At 45.3% G+C, this 21,307-nt stretch overlaps 1 protein-coding gene across 1 annotated transcript in view; it reads right to left on the reverse strand.

Moving 5' to 3' along the window:
• Window positions 1-2,080: 2,080 nt before the first annotated feature.
• Window positions 2,081-21,307, reverse strand: part of RCL1 (RNA terminal phosphate cyclase like 1) — a 56,828-nt gene continuing 37,601 nt past the window's right edge. Inside the window, exons 7-9 of the mRNA XM_081237852.1 lie at window positions 17,714-17,870; window positions 12,155-12,258; window positions 2,081-2,396 (exon numbers count right to left, since the gene is read on the reverse strand). Of these exons, the coding sequence (XP_081093978.1) occupies window positions 2,246-2,396; window positions 12,155-12,258; window positions 17,714-17,870 (412 nt within the window). The 3' untranslated portion in view covers window positions 2,081-2,245. The remainder of the gene's footprint in view (window positions 2,397-12,154; window positions 12,259-17,713; window positions 17,871-21,307) is intronic.

The raw sequence follows: 21,307 nt of genomic DNA on the forward strand, positions 1-21,307 counted from the left end.
AGAGGGGCACACGTCCCTTCTACTGCTTGCAATGATCTGCCTGGAGTCTACATGCTACCCTAAACTGACCAACAGTACCATTTCCAGAGCTTGTCCCAAGGGACAGGAAGCCCCTGCAGGACACAGCCAAAGCCACATGGTCCCTTAGTTCTGTATCTGAGCATGGGCAGATCTGGATTCAAACGTCAGCAGCAGTAAATAAAACTGCAGTATGTGTGGCAGGCAGAATTCTCAGATGTCCAAGAGTCCTGGGCCCTGGCTATGCAAACACTAATCTAGGTACTGCTGTAATCAGATGACCTTAAAATAAGGAGATTACTCTGCTATCACAAGAAGTCAGATTCAAGCATGAGAAGGATTCAATGCCACAGAAGGATTCAGTGCATTGTTGTTGGCTTAAAGATGGAGGGAACCAAGTTGCAAGGAGTGCAGGCAGGCTCTAAAAGCTGAGAATTGTCCCCAGCTGACAGCCAGAAACAGGGACCCCAGTCCCACCATCTGAATTCTGCCAACAACCTGAACGTGGCTGGAAGCATATTCTTGCCCAGAGCCCAGCCTGGCTAACACCTTGACATCAGCCTTCTGAGGCCCTAGCCAGAGAACCCAAGCAAACCCACCAAGACCTCTGACCTACAGAACTGTGAGATGATAAATGGTATTAAGTTGCTAAGTCTGTAGTAATTTGTTACGCAGCAACAGAAATCTAACACACTACGTAGAGCTCTCCGTAAGTAGAGAGCCACAGTTCAAAATGGCCTGACCTCCTTCAGTGTTAGCCCTTCACCTCCGCATCCTCCCACACCCCCAGACACGAGAGCACAGACTCCTTCTGGACCCCTTTTACTGAAAAAGAAAAGGGTAGCAAGAGAACTGGGGAGGTAAAGACCTTTCCTTACTTCAAAGGCCCACCCTAGGTGGAAAACACCATTTGGAATCCTAATAGAAAGAATCAGATATTTCCCCTTCTACCAATTCTGACCCCTTACACACACCACATGTAGCCTCTATTAGTTGCAGACGAAATCACCACAGGTCCTGAGTGTTCCTGCACATTCTTGCTGGGGAGGCCTTTACCACGACACTTGCTCATCATGTGTTCATAGCAAGCAATCTTGAGGGGTGAAGTAATGTCCCCATCTGGAACAAAGAGCAGGCTTGCTGTAAGAGGTGGAGTGCCCAAGTGTGCATGTTCCTTGGCTCTAATGCAAACCCCTGGCATGCATGGCATCTACCTGCGGCCCCTACACATCACCAGTGTGGGACTTGGGGGAGAAAGAAACGAATACAAACATGAAGCTCATGCTGCTTGCTGTGCTCTGAGTAATAAAGTTCCTTATCTCTGACCTGAGATACCCATTTCTTCTGCTAGCATCCACGAAACAGTAATAATCTAACTTATTAGCTTGCAAGTAGGGTGAAATTCTAGACTCTGACACTATTACACTTAGATCTTTTAAATCAGGAGATCTACTATCTTTACATTATCAATTTCAAAAGAACAAAATACCCTTTTTAAAATTTTTCTTGTGGAGATAATAAAATCTACATCACTGGGCTATTGTGGGAATAAAATGAGAAAACACATAGCACACCTGAGATATAGAAAACATCCAATAACTTTCGTTAGATCCCTGCTCTCCCTAGTCACTCATCCTCCCCAAAATCCACATACAATGAACCAGATGGGGAGCAGTATGTCTCCAAGATAGCAGTCCACTCAGAAGACAAGGGATAAAATAGTCTACTACACCAATTTCTGACATTTGTATAACGCTGCACTACTCATAAAGGGCTTCCACCCATATTATCTCATTTAATCCCTACACAGAAACCAAGGTTCAGAGAGGTCAGTCCTTGCAGAACGAACAGTAACTCCACAGGTCTGGAAAAACAGCCATATGGCAGAAGCCTGGGGATGTGGGCTGAGGAAGCACTGCTGAAATGCAGCTGTGATGTTGTTCTAGCAGCACGACTGTATCCTGAAGGCACACACTTCATCCAGGTAAACCAAGGGAGCTCCCATCGTGACTAGGCCTCCTGAGGAATGTCTGCCCTGGAGAAATGGCTGGAAACCACAAGATAGAGAGATATCTTTTATTCGGACATGCTGATGGTTTTTAAATGGAAAATTTTTAAAGTCCTTAATATAAGAGGCCATCCTGTCCTGGATGAACTTGGTCCCTTCGGTTCCTTGGCAGCTTCTGCTGTGTCTAGAGGCCTTGGGGCCTTTCATCTTGTGACAGTGTCACTTGAGGGTCTTGCTGAGGTTGGAGAAGCCAATGCCAACACATGTCATCAGCACTTTATCCCCTCCCTTGAGTTCTTCACCACATGGCTTGGTTTCAATTTTAAACATAATCTGGAAAAAGCTCTTCAAATGCCGCAAAAATTCTATCCTAAAAAATAAAAATAAAAATTTAAAAAAGGGAGGGAGAAATGAAAGAGGAATTCGGTTTTTAAAAAATTCTTCTCCAGCCTAGAACTGAAGCTTTTAATTTCCCAGATCAGGAGGAATAACTGAAATTAAGAACTTCTATCAATGCTGATTAAGCAGTATTTATTTACAGCCTGCCAGATTCCAAAGATGATTTTAAACAGCTTGCAGAGATGCACACAACATAAGACAAATTAAATAAAGAAAAAGGTTAGAGGTTAGTCCTACACATGCATTAGAGTGGACGTGAATATGGCATTAATCTTCAAGAGGCTCATGCAGAGAGAGAAACACGTGCTTTAATGAGTCACAGTATCATGAGATTAAAACCAAGCAGGGTGACTGCTGCTGATGCTGAAAGAGAGAAGTCTCTCTCTCCATTGTTCAATCCCGACAGCACTTTCATTCATTCAACAAATATTTATTGAGTGCCTACTATGTGCCAGGCACTGTTCTTCATGCTGGAGATATTGGAGTCAACCAAAAATCCCTTCTCTCATGAAGCTTTCAATCTATATCCTTGAAATATATATATACTTCCTCCATAGTCAGAAATTTAAATAAAGTAAACAAGGCAGATGAGAAGGAAACGTAGGTATAAAATATTTGTGTGTATATGGCAGAAGGCAATACTAAATAAGGTGGCCAGGGAAGTGCTCACAGTAAACATGCAGAGGAGGTTCAAGGGGCTCTTTCTTGTCATCTCCCTTAAGACAGAGCGATGGCTTCACCCCAAGAGTACCTTGGGAACAGCAATTCCGTGGAAGGACCATGGTACTGGTCTGGCCTAGCAGATTCAGCATCAACCTAGCTAGACTGACTATAGGACTCACCTGGAGAGTTCATTTAACAAGCAGATTCCTGAAGGTTTCGATCAATTGGCAACTGCTGGAGAGGAAGTGTCCATGTGGAAGAGCCCAGAATCACAGGCCACATGTCCCCTCCTCACCCCTTAACAGGCCATGTCTCCCCAGGGCACAGGGGCCAGAATCCTCCCTGTTGATTCTTACCAGCCCAGTTTGCAAAACACTGGTTTAGTTAAGAACAGATGATCTGCACGTCTTTAATGAAGTAGTTCAGCAACCTGTGTTGTGCTGCCTCCCAATCAAACCATCCAAACAGTTCTCACCCAGAATGTACATGGAATCACCCGAGGAGCTTTCAAAATACTGATCCTGACATGCAGATCAATGGAACAGAATTGAGAGTCAAGAAATAAGCCCACACACTCGTGGTCAACGGATTTTCAAAAAGGTGCCAAGATAATTCAAAGAGGAAAGAATAATCTCAACAAATGGTGCTTCACACGCAAAAGAATGAAGCTGGACCCTTTCCTCACACCACACACAAAAATTAACTCAAAACGGATCAAAGACCTACATGGAAGAGCTAAAGCTATGAAACTCACAGAAGAAAACACAGGAGTAAATCTTCATGATCTTGGGTTAAGCAATGATTTCTTAGATACAGCATCAAAAGCAGAGTGATAAAAGAAAAAATGGATTAACTGAACTTCATCAAAATTAAAATCTTTTCTGGACACTATCAAGAAAGTGGAAAGATAACTCCCAGAATGGTAGAAAATACTTGCAAATCATTTATCTAATAAGGGTCTGGTATCTGGAACATATAAAGAACGCATACAACTCAATAATAAAAAACCAAATAACCTAATTTTAAAATGAGCAAAGGATCTGAATAGACATTTCTCTAAAGAAGATATGCACATAGCAATAACCACATGAAAAGATACTCAACATCATTAGTTACTAGGGAAACACAAATCAAAACCAACAGAAAGGCTACAATCAAAAAAAAAAGATAATAACAAAAGTGTGGGTAAGGATGTGGAGAAATTGGAACCCTCAAACACTGCTGGTAGAAATGTAAAATGGTACCACCACTGTGGAAAACAGTCTGGCAATTCCTCAAAATGTTAAACAAGGAGTTAGTTACCATATGATCCAGCAATTCCACCCTAAGGTATACACACAAGAAAAATGAAAACATACATCCACACAAAAACTTGTACACAAATGTTCATAAGAGCACTATTCATAATAGTCAAAAAGTACAAACAACTCAAATGGCCATCACTTGATGAATGGATAAACAAAAGACGGTTTATCTGTACAATGGAATATTATTCAGCCATAAAAAGGAATTAAGTACTAATACATGCTACAATATGGATGGACCCTGAAAACATTCTGCTAAGTGAAACAAGCCAGTCACAAAGAACCACATATTGTTTGAGTCTATATGAATTGGACAGAACAGGCAAATCTATTATAGCGACAGAAAGCAGATTAGGGGTTGCCTAGGGCTGGGGGGAGTGAGAGGAATCAGGAACAACTGTGAATGGGCAAAAGGGTTTCTTTCCGGGGTGGTGGATATGTTCTAAAATTAGACTGTGGTTACATTTACACTATCTTGTGAATATACTAAAAACCCACTGAATTGTACACTTTAAATAGGTAAACTGTGTGGTATGTGAATTATATCTCAATAAAGTTGCTTAAAATAACTTATTTGTGAAGTTAAAAAAAAAAAAAGGGGCCTCCCTGGTGGCGCAGTGGTTGAGAGTCCGCCTGCCGATGCAGGGGATACGGGTTCGTGCCCCGGTCTGGGAGGATCCCATATGCCGCGGAGCGGCTGGGCCCGTGAGCCATGGCCGCTGGGCCTGCGCATCCGGAGCCTGTGCTCCGCAACGGGAGAGGCCACAAGAGTGAGAGGCCCGCATACCGCAAAAAGAAAAAAAAAAAAAAAAAAAAAAAAAAAAGAACTGATACATGGCTCCCGTCCTCACACAGTATATACCAAACTAACTATAAAGCCTACTGCAACGCATTTTCCACCCTCTCCTGTCCCTTTATCCTAGTTAATCTAGTCAAAGGAGGAAAAGGCAAAAAGGGGAAAAGAAGGTCTGAAGAATTCCACATCCTGTCTGCGCGAGATGGGCTAAGAGATGGAACAGTAACTAACCTGGACAGTAGGAGTCCCGGTGATGGCTGCATGCTCACAGAAAAATCCCTCACTTCTTTGCTCTCTCTTCCACCTTGGATTGTGTTACTTCATCTCCATCTTTAAAATAATGTCCAATTTGCCACCTATTCTACAAAGCCTTCTCTAGCCAGTAACCCCTCTGGGTTTCCATAGCATTCTTGGCTCTGCTTATGGAGTCTAATGAAATGCTCACGTGTAAGTGTCTCACAATTGTCCTCGCCCCGCTCTTGGTAAATTATATAAGCACCTCCAGGGCAATGACCTTAACCCATTACACCTGCTAGGCACTATATATAAGGCACTCAGGAATGGGGCACCCAACAGAATGTGGAGGTTAGGGTTTAGGGATACTTTTTTTTTTTTTTTTTTTTTGTGGTACGCGGGCCTCTCATCGTTGTGGCCTCTCCCGTTGCGGAGCACAGGCTCCGGACATGCAGGCTCACTGGCTATGGCTCACGGGCCTAGCCGCTCCGTGGCATGTGGGATCTTCCCGGACCGGAGCACAAACCCGTGTCCCCTGCATCGGCAGGCGGACTCTCAACCACTGCGCCACCAGGGAAGCCCCAGGGATACTTTTGAGAAATGACTTCAACATTCTTTGCAATTAAGGGAAGTCAATTCTTCCCCTGCTGGCTTTCCCATTTTACTAACCACTTGAAATTTTCAGGTTTTTGCTCTGTCCCAGCCTCACAACCTCCCTAATCCTGCCCTAGGAAAGAAAGAAAACAAACACATCCAAAAATCCCATAGATAAACAGTCCACATCTGTGGGCATAGCTTCCGGCTGGCAGCAACGCAGAAAAAGCCAGCCATCTCACCCACCTGTCTGCATTCTAAGGAAGAAACAGCCTGCTCTCTCTCGCTGCTGCCTCGGTTCTAACACAGGCCCGAGGCACGCTCTGCTTCCAGAGCCTCCCCAGCCTACTTCATACTTCACCCTGAATCGTTCAACTGTGCTGGAAAAACCAGACACCCTCCCCAGCTGGCAGAATTCCTAAGAGGCCGCAGCCTGCCTCTGATCTCTTGGAGAAGGAGGGGAGAAACACAGGCTTGAGTGTGCAGGCCTGCATAGTTGCAGCTTTGGGGTATTTGTAGCCTTTGGAATCATTAGAAAAAGCAAAGTCAGTTCCACTTTTTACATAATGTTCTGCCAACCCTTCAGCCTGTCTGAGGAAGACTGTGTAAGGACTGAGTTAAGGTACATTTCATGATGCCCTCCACCGCCAGCCCCATTCTCCCTAAGTCTCCTGTGGCTAGGATAGTGAAAAGCAACCACGCTCAGAAGCTGAGAAATAACCTCAGGCGATATGAAATACTAACAGTACCCTTAAGAAAATGAAAACCAAACAGAATAAGCTCACCCACATCTATATGCAGTTGAACGAAGTCAGGTCCAGGGCCAGTCCGCGTCCTTTTCCACAGCCCCACGCGGCACCGCTCCCCTTTCTTTCTCTTCCAGACACCATACAGTAGACCCACACTTTCTAGACACAGCTCCCCGGCCACAGAGCCAGGCCGAAGAGGCACCCCCGGGACACCGAGGGCAGCTCTGCTCTACAGATAATGCCCGCGACAGTGTGACTGGAAGGTTTTCAGACTAACCCTTTTAGGCAGCTGGGACTCCCGACTTATGAGAAGTATCCTTAGTGAGCTTTCTTCTCCCAGAACAAAGCGATTTGTATGTTTTAAAAAATGAAAAAACAAAAAACCAACAACAACCTACTTTTCATGAACGCCTCCAGTCCATCTGACAAGCAGGTTTCAGGGAATCCTGGAGCACAGAGGTAATTCTTCCTGTGTATTTTCCAAGAGTGGGTTGTTCCCACCATTGTTGGTCAACAGGTGAAGGCCACTGGGCTCACAGTCATCTGCCCATTGGATCCCAACTGCCTGGAACTTGCCAGGTGGCCTGGCCCTGCCCCTTAAAATACAGCCCCTCATACCAGGTCCCCCTCTGAAGCCTGCTAGAGCATGGTGGTGACGGGGATCACGACGCGCTCTCTCTGGCGGCTCTACAACAACAAACCATGATAGAGGGCCCCGCCTCCTGCTCCACCAAGCCACCTGGACACTGGGGTCACCTACTTCTCAGATCTAAGTAGTTGCTCTGCAAATTGAGGGGATGGAAGATCGGGGGGTGGGAAGAGAATCTGCTCAACAGGGCCCCCTGTAGTTACTACACGGCATCTTTTAAATATATCGGTGGTACTTTTTCTGCCGAAGAGCTGTTTTCCCAAAGACCAGCTGACCTCTGCTCCAGGAATGAAGTTATTAAACTCCGTTATAAAGGCAGCAGGAAACAGAGAGCCAGGCTGGCTACACTCTCAGGAGACATGGATACCAGGCCAAGTTCAGCCAAGAACTCACTATGAGCAGGTGACTGACCTCTTTGTCATCTGAAAAGTAAGGATATCACTTGTTTTACCATATGCCAAATATGTCCTGTGGCTCAAAGAGCATAATAAAGGAGACTGGGCTTTGCAGCATTTAAACCATTTCCCAGATGTAAGGTGGCGTGTGCTATGCTGGCTCCCAGAGAGGAGTTGGGCAACAGAACCCAAAGAGCAGCATCTCATTGATCTTCACGTCACTGTGCTACACACTGGGTGAGCCAACTACCCCGATCAGTCCATGTTTGACAAGGACCCTGGGCTCTCGCTCCCCAGCACGTCACAAAAGTGAAAAGAGGTCATTTATTAAAACTAGAATAAAACAAAGTGACGTAGTTTATATTAGACTTCCAATGAAAGACAGAAGGAGATCATTTTATGACAATTTGAAATGAGGATTCTGAAAAGATACAGCAGGGCACCCTGGGCTCAGGCAGGGAGGTGCCTGGAGTCCAATAACATGTGTGAAACCCCAGCTTCTACTAAAGAGCACAGTGGGTCAGGGAGGCGTGCACTCTGGATGAGACGTCAGAGTCCGAACCCCAGTTGCTGACTGTGTGACCCTGGGCACACGACTTGACCACCTTGTGTCTCAATCCGTTCACCAGTAAAATGGAGTGTACCTGCCTTCATCACTTTACCACCCTTGAGGGGTTATCATGAAACCTGAAAGAGTTCGTGTTTGTAAAGTGCGTAAAACAACATCTGGCCCACAGCGAACACTGTTAAGTGTTGTTAAATAAACACCCACTTACAGAATTCTCAGGAACAGTAAATAAGATGTATGTAGTTTGTTTAGTAATGTAACTGCAGGAAGTTAGTCATAAATTTAAAAATTAGTGGATACAGGGACTTCCCTGGTGGCGCAGTGATTAAGAATCCGCCTGCCAATGCAGGGGACACAGGTTCAAGCCCTGGTCCGGGAAGATTCCACATGCTGTGGGGCAACTAAGCCCGTGCGCCACAACTACTGAGCCTGCACTCTAGAGCCTGCGAGCCACAACTACTGAAGCCCACGTGCCACAACCATGAAGCCCGCGGGCCTAGAGCCCATGCTCCACAACAAGAGAAGCCACCGCGATGAGAAGCCCACGCGCTGCGACAAAGAGTAGCCCCCGCTCGCCGCAACTAGAGAAAGCCCGCATGCAGCTACGAAGACCCAACACAGCCAGAAATTTTAAAAAATAATAAATAAATAAATAAATAATTTAAAAATCTTTAAGAAAAATAAAGATTAGTGGATACAGATTTAGATAGCTGAGCAGACGATTTACAGCCGACTTCAGGCCTGAGGTTACCCAAAGGAAGTTTACCAGGCCTCCTGGTGTTCAAAGTGAACTTCACAGGAGACTGGACGTCCATGTGCGTCCAGCACTGATGGAGCTCTGCCAGGCACACCGCACTGCTGGGAGAGCTAAGTGCCCGACCTCATTTAAGCCTCGCTCCACCTTCACAAGCCCATGACTTCAGGACCATTCCTTTTCTCTGTGGATGAAACTGAGGCTCAGAGATGCCAAAGACCTTGTCCATGGTCTCCCAGTGCTGCAAGGTAGAGCCAGAACTGAAATCCAGATAGGCTGGACTCCAATACCTGCGCACTGGCAGAACGCAGAAAGTTCCGGTCACTGCAGTCTCTGATCATAAACAATTTCTGAAAGTGCTAATTAAGATGCTTGTTGATATATACTCCTACTTTCAAATAAAGTATAAATCATCCTTAAACTGTAAAATTAAGTTTTTTGAGGGGAAAGTAGAACACCATCACTAATTGTAAACCACCTAAAACTCAGTAAATTGAAAAGAAATAGATTCTCCACATACCAGCATGTTATCCAATACTATTTTATTCCACTGAAAAAAAACCTCTCTGGCCTTCCCAAAGAATTTCACACATATAGACTTACTTTCTCAAATAACACAGAAAACCATTACCAGCCACGTCCTGCAGTAAAACAGAGAGAAGAGGAAAGGGGAAAAACAGAAAGACCCTTATTTTCCAGAAAGGGTTTGAAAGCAACACTGCTAGCAAACACTATCCTGCTTAATCCCAGTGCTCTGTAAATAGACATTTAAAAGGCTATTTATACAAATCAAAACATGCAAACTGCCAGAAAAAATACATTTCTTTAAACCAAGGAGGGTCTTGCTTCTGGTTTTCTTCAGAAATCTGAGGTTACAGCAAGCAGATTTTTATGATTTTAATTGCACATAAATATACGTGTGATATTATGGTCTCCAAAGCTCTTGAATCCAACTAGGATAAGCTATTCCCTCACCATGATCATCCTGACTGTGGATTCTGTCCTTTTCACCCTTAACTGGATGCAAACGCACGATGATAATTTTGCCTGTCCTGGAGCACGCCTGTTTCTTCCCACCTTTGCCCTTCATCTCTTTGGGCTTCTAGAGCTTTCCACAATGATTAAAGGCAAGAAGGGTCCCAAATAGATACAGCTTTCAAAAAGAAACTCCCTCCTCCTCCCTTGTGCTAGCTTACTGAAAGAAGGGAGGCTGCCCCTTCCAAGCCCCTGGCCGCTCCTCTTGCAGGAAGCCCTTGGCGGGGGGGTGGGGGGGGGTTGGGGGGGTGGGGAGGTAATCCAGAGGAAGACTGTCCTGCAAGTCCCAGCCCCAGGGCTCAAAACACAAAATTTTGCAATTTGTCCCACTCCTGTAAAGCTCCATTCAGAGCAGACCACTTTGTTTTCCCAGGAGATGTGTAATTTTAGGCAAGGTTTCTGGAAGACAAGACACTGCAATTAATGTTTGGTGAGGGGGTGTGTCAAGGACACAGGAACTTTTAAGAATGTCCAGTCACATCTTGACGGTCTCCACAGAGTTTGCTGACTTAAAAAGATTATACAAGGCCCTGTAGCCAAACTGAAAAAAAATCTCTAAAAGCAAAAAAAAAAAAAAAAAGTGTCAAGGAAAAATAAAAATATACATTCCATTTTTCACATAATGTTCTGCCAAACCCCATGCCCCACGACCACACACATTTCTAGACACCGCCTCATGCTGTGTGAGCAGCCAGGCCTTCTGCTGCCCTGAAGCCAAGGCTGGGAAAGCAGCAGCCACGAGACCAGCTAAGAGGGTGAAGGGCGCTGTGAAGGCCACACGGCTGTCAGCCACTTCCAGCAAACTCGCTGGGAAGCCAACCTCTACACTTAAGGTGCTGTGCTCCCAGCCCTCACCTCCTCTCCAAGTGCCTTAACTACAAAGTCTCTCTCGGCAATGTTGATTCCTGATGTCAGCATGCCACTTAGGATTACTCAATTTCAGGTTTCCTGTCCTGTGAAATACTTTACACAAGTTATCGGGAGATAATGCGGTCCTCACCAGTTTCCTGCTTTCAGTCTTCCCGCAATGCTAACAATGTATTCTCTTCCATTTCCTTGTTCCAAAAAGCCTTCCACCACCAACTTACAGAAAAAAAAAAAAAAAGCCTCCAAAAGAATCTCCTGGTCTCTGTACTCCCAGTTCCGGGGTCCAATGGTACACTGCCCCCTCTACAGTGCCCGCTCCTTTCTCAATGTGATGGCACCACCATTCTTCAGTTATCACAGTACTGTACCTTTCAGATATACAGCATCGGTACCATGATAACCGAAAAAGGACAGTTCAGTCTCATATCTACCTGAATATTTCCTCGAACCCAAGGCCCATTCCCCCCCGCCAGCTTCCCACCCACAGGTGGCCACAGAATGATCTTCAAGTATATAGACACATGTACAGAGACGTCAGTGCTCAAACAGGCTGTTTCACAGCAACCTCACTGACTATCAACAGGAGGGCTTCTTTCACTGTGCTGTTTAGAATTCAAGTCTTCTGAGGATCTGCTCCTTTATGGAGAAGGCCTGCTTTAATACCCCAACGGTCAACTTCTGATAACAACTCATGGCCTCAAACTCACCTCTGCATTTCCTTCCTAGTCCAGTGGTGTTACTATGAACTTTGCCTCTTGGACAAAAAGGCAGTCCTTTTTGCTAAAGCTAGGAAAAAGAGGGATTTTTAAAAACTAACAATAAAACCCAAGCTATAACAGAAGCAGGGGTTTACCTCCAAAATGGAAACAATATCTAAAGCACAGACAGAACTGTCTAGTATAGATCACGCAGTTTTAATGACACAGAAATGACAGATGGGAAGGAAGAAACTGCAGGAAAGAAAGGAAAGCAAAATCCTTGTTAAACACCAGATGAAAGCGACAACCTCCAGCTCATTTAAGGATCAGCATAATCAGGTGGGAACAGGATAGTGCTCATCATTTTGTTCTACTGGAGGATTAAACTGGACAGCACAAGGAGGCTGAAAGAAAACAACTCACGTGTAGGGAGAGAGCGGTCCGAGAAGGACTTTGGAAACGTCCTGCTGTCCAAGGGTCATGAGTAACAAAGCCAGGCTTTGGTTGGTCGAGTCCACACATCCACCCTGTAAACACAAACACTTTAAGGATTAATCATTGTACCAAACCAGATAATGGAAAACCAACAAAACAGAGGGAAAAAAAAAACAGACACAGATGCCCAGAGTATCAGAACCACAGAAGAGCAGATGGCAAAGTTCAAGCAATAATAAAACAGAATAAGTGTCTTTTAAAGAGTTATCCTCATATCAAGTAACTGTAGGGCGTTAAACTAACGGTTAATCAAAACAATTGTAAGAGCTGAGACTATCAGAGTGAACAGACATTTAAGTTTACCAAGGTATATCTAGTGAAAAATGAAACTTTCCCTTCGTAATTAAAGCCATAGCAGGACATAAAAGCAAAAAAGCATAATCATTTATAGGCAATGCATAGTTAATTACCAAGGGTTAAGTGAATGACATTTCTACTTATTTAATCTGTCATAGAACACCACAGCTAATCTGACATGAGAGGACCTTTCCCTTTCAAGGGTCTTACCTACAACACATTCAATTACATTCAGAAACTGCCTGCCACGTCACATTAGATTCCCCTCTTTAACTCTTCCTGTGTGCCTTAGAACTGGAGAACTGTTCAGACCAGATCCCTCCATTCTTATTATTTATGCATTATTTCCCCCCATTTTCCCTGTTCTTCCAAATCAATAAGCAGGACAAAATTCTCTTCAAAAACTTTCTCCTGAAGTACAACTGCTTTGGTTGCCTTTCTTCTTTCATTCTCGAATTTTTCAACCACTTCAACCATTTTGCTTCTGCTTGATGCATGTATTACTGCTGCTTCCATTTATGCCTTAAAGACTGTCTTTATTTCAGATCATCCTCTCTGGGATAACTTTATTTAAAACAATTTAAATTTACACTGTACATACTGAAAGCAGAATGACCTTGAATGTCTACATATTTTGCATATTTCACAACAAGAAATCCAGTTTCTAACCATGGCACATCACTGTTCAAGGCTAGACTCTCCCAGACTTGGAATGGGATAAGTGGTCACCACTGCTGCTTATGTGGGTACACCTCTCTCCTTTTTTAATGCACGTAGGGTAGGGAATAAATCGATTCTCAGGTACACTCATTCTCTGCTGTGAGACTTCATTGAGGACAATGGAGTAGGAAAATCAGAAGTGGATCCTACTGCCAGCCTTTATGAAATCTACTGCTCTTCCTCATCTACCTGAGTTAATAAAGGACAATATTTATCTCATTTAGCAAATTTTAGGACGAGAGGAGTTCCAGCACACGTATTTCCATCTAAACGGAAAACCTGACCCATGGAGAATAAAAGAATATATAACAAAATATATTAATATGAGAAGATATAACAAAACTATCCGTTTTACAGAACTTGCTCCTTTTCATAAGACTGCCTAAAATTAAACTGTTCTCCTCAGTCTCCACTTCCTAGAGCTATGTTGCTATTCTGCTATTCTCAACTGATTTTTATTACGTACTGAACCAAGATTTTAGTTTTACTGCAGTAAATATATTAGGGTCTGTGTACAGGATACAACACAGGAAGTGGTGGGGCCGCCCGGACAGCAGGACACAAGCCTTGTGCAAAGTAGATTCAATCTCATTACCAAGACGAAATATGAGCAGGAACCAGTAACAAGTGAAGGTGAAGACAAAGTTATGCAGCAGCTAGGGGCTGTGGGCACCGGGACTGCCAAGGTGGTGCGCGAGGGGTTGTCACTCTCCTGGCACCAGAGGGAGGCTTTGGGGAGGTGGGGACTTGAGCTGGCCCTGGAGCGATGAGCAGGGTTTGGAGAGGTAGGAAGAGCAGGAGGATGGGGGAAATACAACCCAGGGCCGGCAAGGACCAGCCAGGAGGCCAGCCTGAGAGTGGCTCTCTGCGGAGAAGTATGCGGAATTGCAGGGATAAGGTGGAGTAGGCAGACTGAGGTAGGGCTTTTCTAACTGGGCCACAGGTTTTGACTTTATCCTGGGGAAGTGAGAAGCTGGTGAAGGTCTCCGAGCACAGGAGTACCAAGATCAGATCGCAGCTTTAGGGGGAGATTTAGGCTGAAGAGGATGCTGGAGAGAGTATGGAAAGGATTTCCCCTCTGCAAGTAGGGAGAGCCAGTACCTATATTGGGGGAGGGGGGAATGGAAGGGAGGAGGGTGGTAGATGGGGGCAGAGAGAAGGATAGGGAAGGGCAGTTCCAGAAAGCCTGGGACAGAATCAAGAGGGCTTGGTAACTGATGAGACAGAAATGGAACAAGAGGAATTAGATCAGAGGATTAAAGCTTTGGCAAAAATGAACGGTACCAAAGGGGATGGATTTTTATTATTTATTTAAACCATGTCACATCACAAACTTACAAAGAATTATCATAAAAACTGCATGCATTTTCATCCTTTTAGCAAATAAAGATCATAGACACACACAAAAGAAGTTTTCTTAATGACTTAAAACAAAAAACTTAGTCCAGTCACTACTGAATGGTTTAAAGCAGAACTTAACTAGAGTAAAGAAAAAGTAAAATAAAATAACCTAATCCACATTGCATGTTTTCGCTCTTGGGGACTGGTGGACTGTGCTTTCACCCTGAGGCTTTTACTCTGCCATTTACAGAGATACAAAACCCATATTCCAGGGCTTCCCTGGTGGCACAGTGGTTGAGAGTCTGCCTGCCGATGCAGGGGACACGGGTTTGTGCCCCGGTCCGGGAAGATCCCACATGCCGCGGAGCAGCTGGGCCCGTGAGCCATGGCCACTGAGCCTGCGCATCCGGAGCCTGTGCTCCGCAAGGGGAGAGGCCATGACAGTGAGAGGCCCGCGTACTGCAAAAAAAAAAAACCCATATTCCAGCTGTGTCCGGGGGCTCCCACTGGGCTATCCTGTAATGGGATACATCCAAATCCCGCAAGTCCACTGGAAAGAGAGGGATGTGTCCCCACAGTCAGAGGGAAGGCCTGCCAGCCACCCCAGGACCAAGGCAGGGAAACCTGCACGAGTCAATAGCGGCTGAGGGACCCACGTGTCTCCAGCAGTCTTTCTTCACAAGTATCTAGATGACAAACTTCCTGAACTGAGTAACTGGCAGGGCAACCTCTTGGTCATTTACTCCATTTACTCCCAAATTTTAGTTACTATCCATCTTTCAAAAATCACTAAATTTAGCATCAAACATTGGAAAGACTTTGCATTGAAAAAGCTGAGGCCAGATCTTGACTGTTCAAGAATTATGAGAAGATATTTCCTCGCTCAGAGGGATTTCTTGTGATAGACTATTTCCTTCCTCCACTATTTCCTAGCTGAATGGTGAGTAGAGGGAATGGGGTCCCTCTACTGAGGACACAGTTATAGGTTCTTTGTCTTCCATTTAATTAGATAGACATTAAATAAGCTGGAAATTTTAATGAACTTTGAAACTGTTCACTCCTACTTGTTCCACCTTGTGACCAATGAGATATTTTCAAAAACGCTGACTTTGACCAGGGGAGTAGACTGTGGCAATAAGCTGTTTTCCTTAGTGAGGCCTGTGCAGGGATCAATACCCATGACCCAGGCATCACCTTGCCACACTGATTAATAAATTACAGTGGCAAAAGGAAGAATTAAAGAACAAAATCACCACTGTACCAACCTTACTGATTTTATTTCACTGGGCTCACGTGTGATTTTTGTGACTTTAAACAGAGCAAAACTTCCTAGAAGACTTCAGGAAAGAACCACAGAGATGTCTAATAACTGAGAATAAATACAGATAGTACAGAGATGAGAGGCTCTTCAGCTCTTCAGCTGGAGAAAAAAGACAATTTACAAACACTCTACACCATCCAATAGCGAATCATCCAGAATAGAGTCGGCCATCCACATCCACAGGTTCAACCAACCACAGATTGATTTTCAATTTCAGATGACTGAATCAGTGGATACAGAACCTGTGGATACTGGGCCGGGGGGGGGGGGGCGGGGAGTAATGAAACACAGACTTGAGCATCCACGGATTTTGGTATCCACTGCGGGGAGGAGGGGTCCTGGTACCAATCACCTGTGGACACCAAGAGATGAGTGTATAGTTCTTGCTAGTGCTCAGTTTAAGAATGTGGGCCCCAGTGTGCATCCACAGCAGAGGACTGATCATCCCTGGAGCCTGTCCTGGATTCTGCATGTCAAGGAAAAGCTTTCACCTTCCTGAGGTGCAGACTAACAGAAATCTTGGAGACAGGTTTGTGACTCTCCTCTAACCAAGTATACAGTATCTTAAAGAATGAATTTTCAGGCAGCTTATCTTATTTCTCCTGCCATCATCTTTCCTTCTCTTCCAATTTCCTCCTTGCTTATTTTGGGTCACGCCTCAGCTGTCCCTGAGAAACAGAGTAAAGTGTGTGTGTACATATGTGCATGTTGCTCTTATGGATCAACAGAGAAAAAGGACTGTGGCAACTGAGGGGACAGGCTTGGCCAGACTGGTCTACGCCATGTCCCACCAGTAGGGCAGCAGAAGCAAAATGGTAATCAGTGCAGTCTTGTCTTCAGCATCATGTCACCTTTTCTTTGTCTCCTCTTCCCAAGCCCCTACTGTGCTCTGACACAGGCTGGCCTTCCCTAGACACTCTTCTATGTGCTCCCAAGCACCCTACAAAATCGAGCCTGTTGACACTGTTTTCTATCTGAATTAACTGTCACGCAAATCCAGGTTTCCAGCTTCTCTTGAAAAATCTGAAAAGAATGAGCCCCCATCCCCCTATGGCAACAACAGGGGGCTGAGAGAAGGTCCCTGCTTTGTTCCGGGGGGTGTGTGCTCTTCAATTGGCCAGTCACTGCCTAACCTGCTTCATTTTTCACCTTCTCTCCCCTGTATGACTCTGTTCCAGTTCTCTGCCCTCCCGATCATTAAAACTTACCCGCCAGGACTTCCCTGGTGGTGCAGTGGTTAAGAATCCGCCTGCCAATGCAGGGGACACGGGTTCAATCCCTGGTCCAGGAAGATCCCACATGCCGTGGAGCAACTAAGCCTGTGCGCCACAACTACTGAGCCTGCGCTCTGGCGTCCACGAGCCACAACTACTGAGCCCACGTGCCACAACTACTGAAGCCCATGCACTAGAGCCTGTGCTCCACAACAAGAGAAGCCACTGCAATGAGAAGCCTGGGCACGGCAACAAAGAGCAGCCCCCGCTCGTCGCAACTAGAGAAAGCCCGCGTGCAGCAACAAAGACCCAAAGCAGCCAAACATTTAAAATAAATAAATAAATAAATTTATATTAAAAAAAAAAACTTACCTGCCATATGTAACAAACCAGTGGGGCTGGGCCTCTGCTCACTGACTAGTTTAGCTAATCCATTAAGCTAGTTAACGCTAAACTGTCTAAAGGGTAGGAAGAGGCTAACTCCTTGACTGAAGCCCTTAAAAGAGGAAGAAAGTTGCTAATGAATAAAAATGACAGAGAAAGAACTGCTTCCTGATGGCTCCTCTCCCGGACCTGCAGAAGCGGAGGACATACCCTATGGATTTCTTCGAGCAGCAGCTTGGCACAGTTCCTGCCGAGGTCCTCGGGAAGCACTGCTGCCCCCTGGCCCCGGTGGTTGGAGACAAGTTCAGCGCTGAGGAAGGTGCCGTTGGTGGTCTCAGCAACCAGCCACAGTCCAAAGCCCGGAGACCTGGGGATTCAAAGGCACAGAAACTGAGTAGCATACGAAGTGGGGTTCACATTCACCAGTAAAAAGAGAAGACAAACATCTTTTTGATGGCATTCTGTCTGGTCACATCAGGTCTTATTAGAGTCCCTCCCGGCTCACAATGGACATATACATGACGCAGTGAGGGCACACACGTGACAGAACCAAAGGTGATGCAAATTTGCATTGCTTTTCTTTTCAGCCCTCCCTTCCCCTAGCTCTCCCTTACCTTTCCCCACTCACTACATTGTAAAAGATCCTGCTGTGAGAGTTTGTAACAATCAACATATAGAGCCTCTAGTTTCTGAGGTAGGGGCTTGACACTATTCTGCAGAGTAAATATACCATCCCCACCTTACAACTGAGGAAATGGACAAATCAAGCGACCTGCACCAAGTGCATACAGCTAGAAAGAGACTGAGATGCGCTTCAAACACAGATCTTTCAGACTCCAAAGCCCATGCAAGTTCTCCACCACGGCACTCGCTCAGCCCTGTCACAACCAGCCCAGAAGTACAAGCAGCCTGGAGACCATCTGATTACAGCTCTCCTTGAGAGACAGCAGGCTGTTCCCCCGTGATGAGAAATACCACACGAGGAGAAAGGGCCTAGAGAAGGCCCACCTTTATGATTTTGTCCCCAAGGGACATCTCTAACTCAGAATTCACTTAATATAACCAACAAGCCAGCACCATGTTCTCGCCTGTGTGTTTCAACCACCAACAGCCAGACCCTAACACCCTTCCTGTCCAGGACCACAAATGTCTCATGTACGTGTACATCCAACAAACATTTGGGGGAAAGCTTCCACAGACCCGGGAACTGGGGCGCCATGGTAAGCACAGGAGTCCCTGCTCTCACGAGGCTTAGTGACAACCAGTTTGATGCAAAACAAAATCAGTCCACAAACAATAAAAACAAGCATCTCTCCACAAAATTTCCGGATTTGACACCTCACGTCTACCTTGCCCAGTGCCTCTTAAACACACACAGTTGACCCTTGAACAACACGGGTTTGAATGGCACAGGTCCACTTATAGACTTTTTTCACTAAATACGTACTACAGTACTGCATGATCCTAAGTTGGTTGAATCCGAGGATGTGGAGGAATGGAGGATATGGAGGGTCAACGGCGGTAAGTCCCACGCAGGCCCCTGACTGCGGGGGCAGGTCAGCACGCCTAACCCTAGCGTTGTTCCAGGGTCGACTGTACCTACTTCCCAGCAGTACACTCCACATGCAAGCACAATACAGCTTTAATAAAGCCTCCTTTAACACAATCCAACATACATATTCATGAAGCACTTTCTATGTACGCATCTAGCACTAAACCAGCCAAAATATTTGTTTCAGAAAAACTACGCGTAAAATTTATGTTTCAAATGTACTATATATGAGCTCACAATAGGGAGGAACTATACTGGTCAGTCCTTAATTTCTTTTTAAAAAAAGTGATTGTCTATGTAGCCAAGGATTAATAACACCTGCCAAGGGAAGAGGGTGCAGTGAGAATGCCGGTTCCAGGGCACTCTGAGTCACCCTTAACAATCTAACACCGTACCACCCAGCATCATCATGGGACATTTAAAGCTCAATCTCAAGTTGCCGATGAGTCACTTGACCAGGAGGAGGGATTGGGCACCCAGCTCACCAGTAGAGGCAGTGGGTAGAGGCAGTGGCATGCCAAAATGAAGAGGAGAAAATGCAGGGAGGAAGCACCAGGAGATAAGCCACCATCACTGCTCTAACCCACTTACATGCATTTCCTAAAAACTTCTAAACTTTTCCATCCATGTGAAATTTTTGAGGCGTGTGTACTTATTGCAATGAACTTCATATTTAATCAAGACCATTCCATTTGATATTGTATTTGTTTTACAGAAAACAACACAATAACATATTAAGCTCTATGTACTCTACGCCAATCCCCCCCCCCAATTTGGGGTATGTGTATTATCAGGCCTATTTCAAGTCATGTTAACAATGTAGTTGATCACCAAGTGATCTCATTGAAGATGCACACCGGTACAGTTTGCAAATGACAGCCTCCAAAGCTTTCCAACTGGTGAGGGACTAGATTTTTCAAAAAGTCATGACTGTGAGAATCAAAATGGGACCACATTGGACAAATGTACACTGGACAAAGAGCTGACACAGCCCACCAAAAATTGCTGGCCACCAAGGTTCCAGGCCATGGCCACACATAACTCTCACTCCCAGACTTCAATAAGCCTAACTTACGTGGATATTTCACTGAATTAGAAGAGGAAAATACCTACCCGCGACTTTATAATTTCATAATGGAGAAGGAAGATCACCGTTTGTCAACTGTAGCTTGAGATTTAGAAAATGGAACACAAACTTAACATCATGCATTGGTTTTAGAGGTAAATTTTAAAGTGGAGCTTGGAGTTGATAACCCACAAGGCTACACTGTGCCCACATCTCCATCCACGTGTGAGCTTCCTCTCATTATTAGCAAGTATGGGCCTTGACCAGCACTAGAGTCCGCTGAGTCAATGGCATTATAAAAAGCCACACTCTAGCTGGAGGCAGCATGGCCTTCAGGTCTGCTCTGCTTCTTTGTAGAGTGAGAGGCCGGACGACAAGGCACTATCGAGTCAGGTCATTCAGACAGCCGCTACTGCTACCTATCCTCCCCCATCCCTCGTAATCCCCTCTCCCCAGAAAACAGCTGACACATAGTTCTAGGCCTGTGGCCAAGAAGAGAAGAGAAAGGAAGTAATGGCATTAGCAGCTACCATTTCTGTAGCACCTACTATGTGCCAGGCATTGCATTGGTGGCTTACATATGTGACCTTTTCATCTTTACAGTAACCTAGCGATGCAGTTATTATCACTCCCACATTATGAATGAGGAAAACACTGATGGTATTTGAGCAATACACCAAAGGTTTGGGACCATCACTGACCTTTCCAACTCCCAGAAAAAGGGCCAGCTCTGCACACAAACCCTTTTCCAACTCTAACCTCTGACATCACCACCACTGTTGCTCTGGATTATGAGCCACCACTGCATTTCTGAAGTCACCTTCATCTTTCCCTTGGGCCTCATGAAGGTCTGAGATCCCATAACACACTCACCCCTCCTTTACCCTCTTTTTCCTTCTTTTCCTGAAGTTAAAGAAAGCTCAGACAGAAGAGCTATGAAACAGGAATAAAGACACAGACCTACTTGAGAATGGACTTGAGGATATGGGGAGGGGGAAGGGTAAGCTGTGACAAAGTGAAAGAGCGGCATGGACATATATACACTACCAAACGTAAGGTAGATAGATAGTGGGAAGCAGCCGCAGAGCACAGGGAGATCAGCTCGGTGCTTTGTGACCGTCTGGAGGGGTGGGATGGGGAGGGTGGGAGGGAGGGAGATGCATGAGGGAAGGGATGTGGGAACAGA

This window comes from Mesoplodon bidens (genome assembly GCF_964165515.1).
Source record: "Mesoplodon bidens genome assembly, chromosome: 6".
NCBI lineage: Eukaryota > Metazoa > Chordata > Mammalia > Artiodactyla > Ziphiidae > Mesoplodon > Mesoplodon bidens.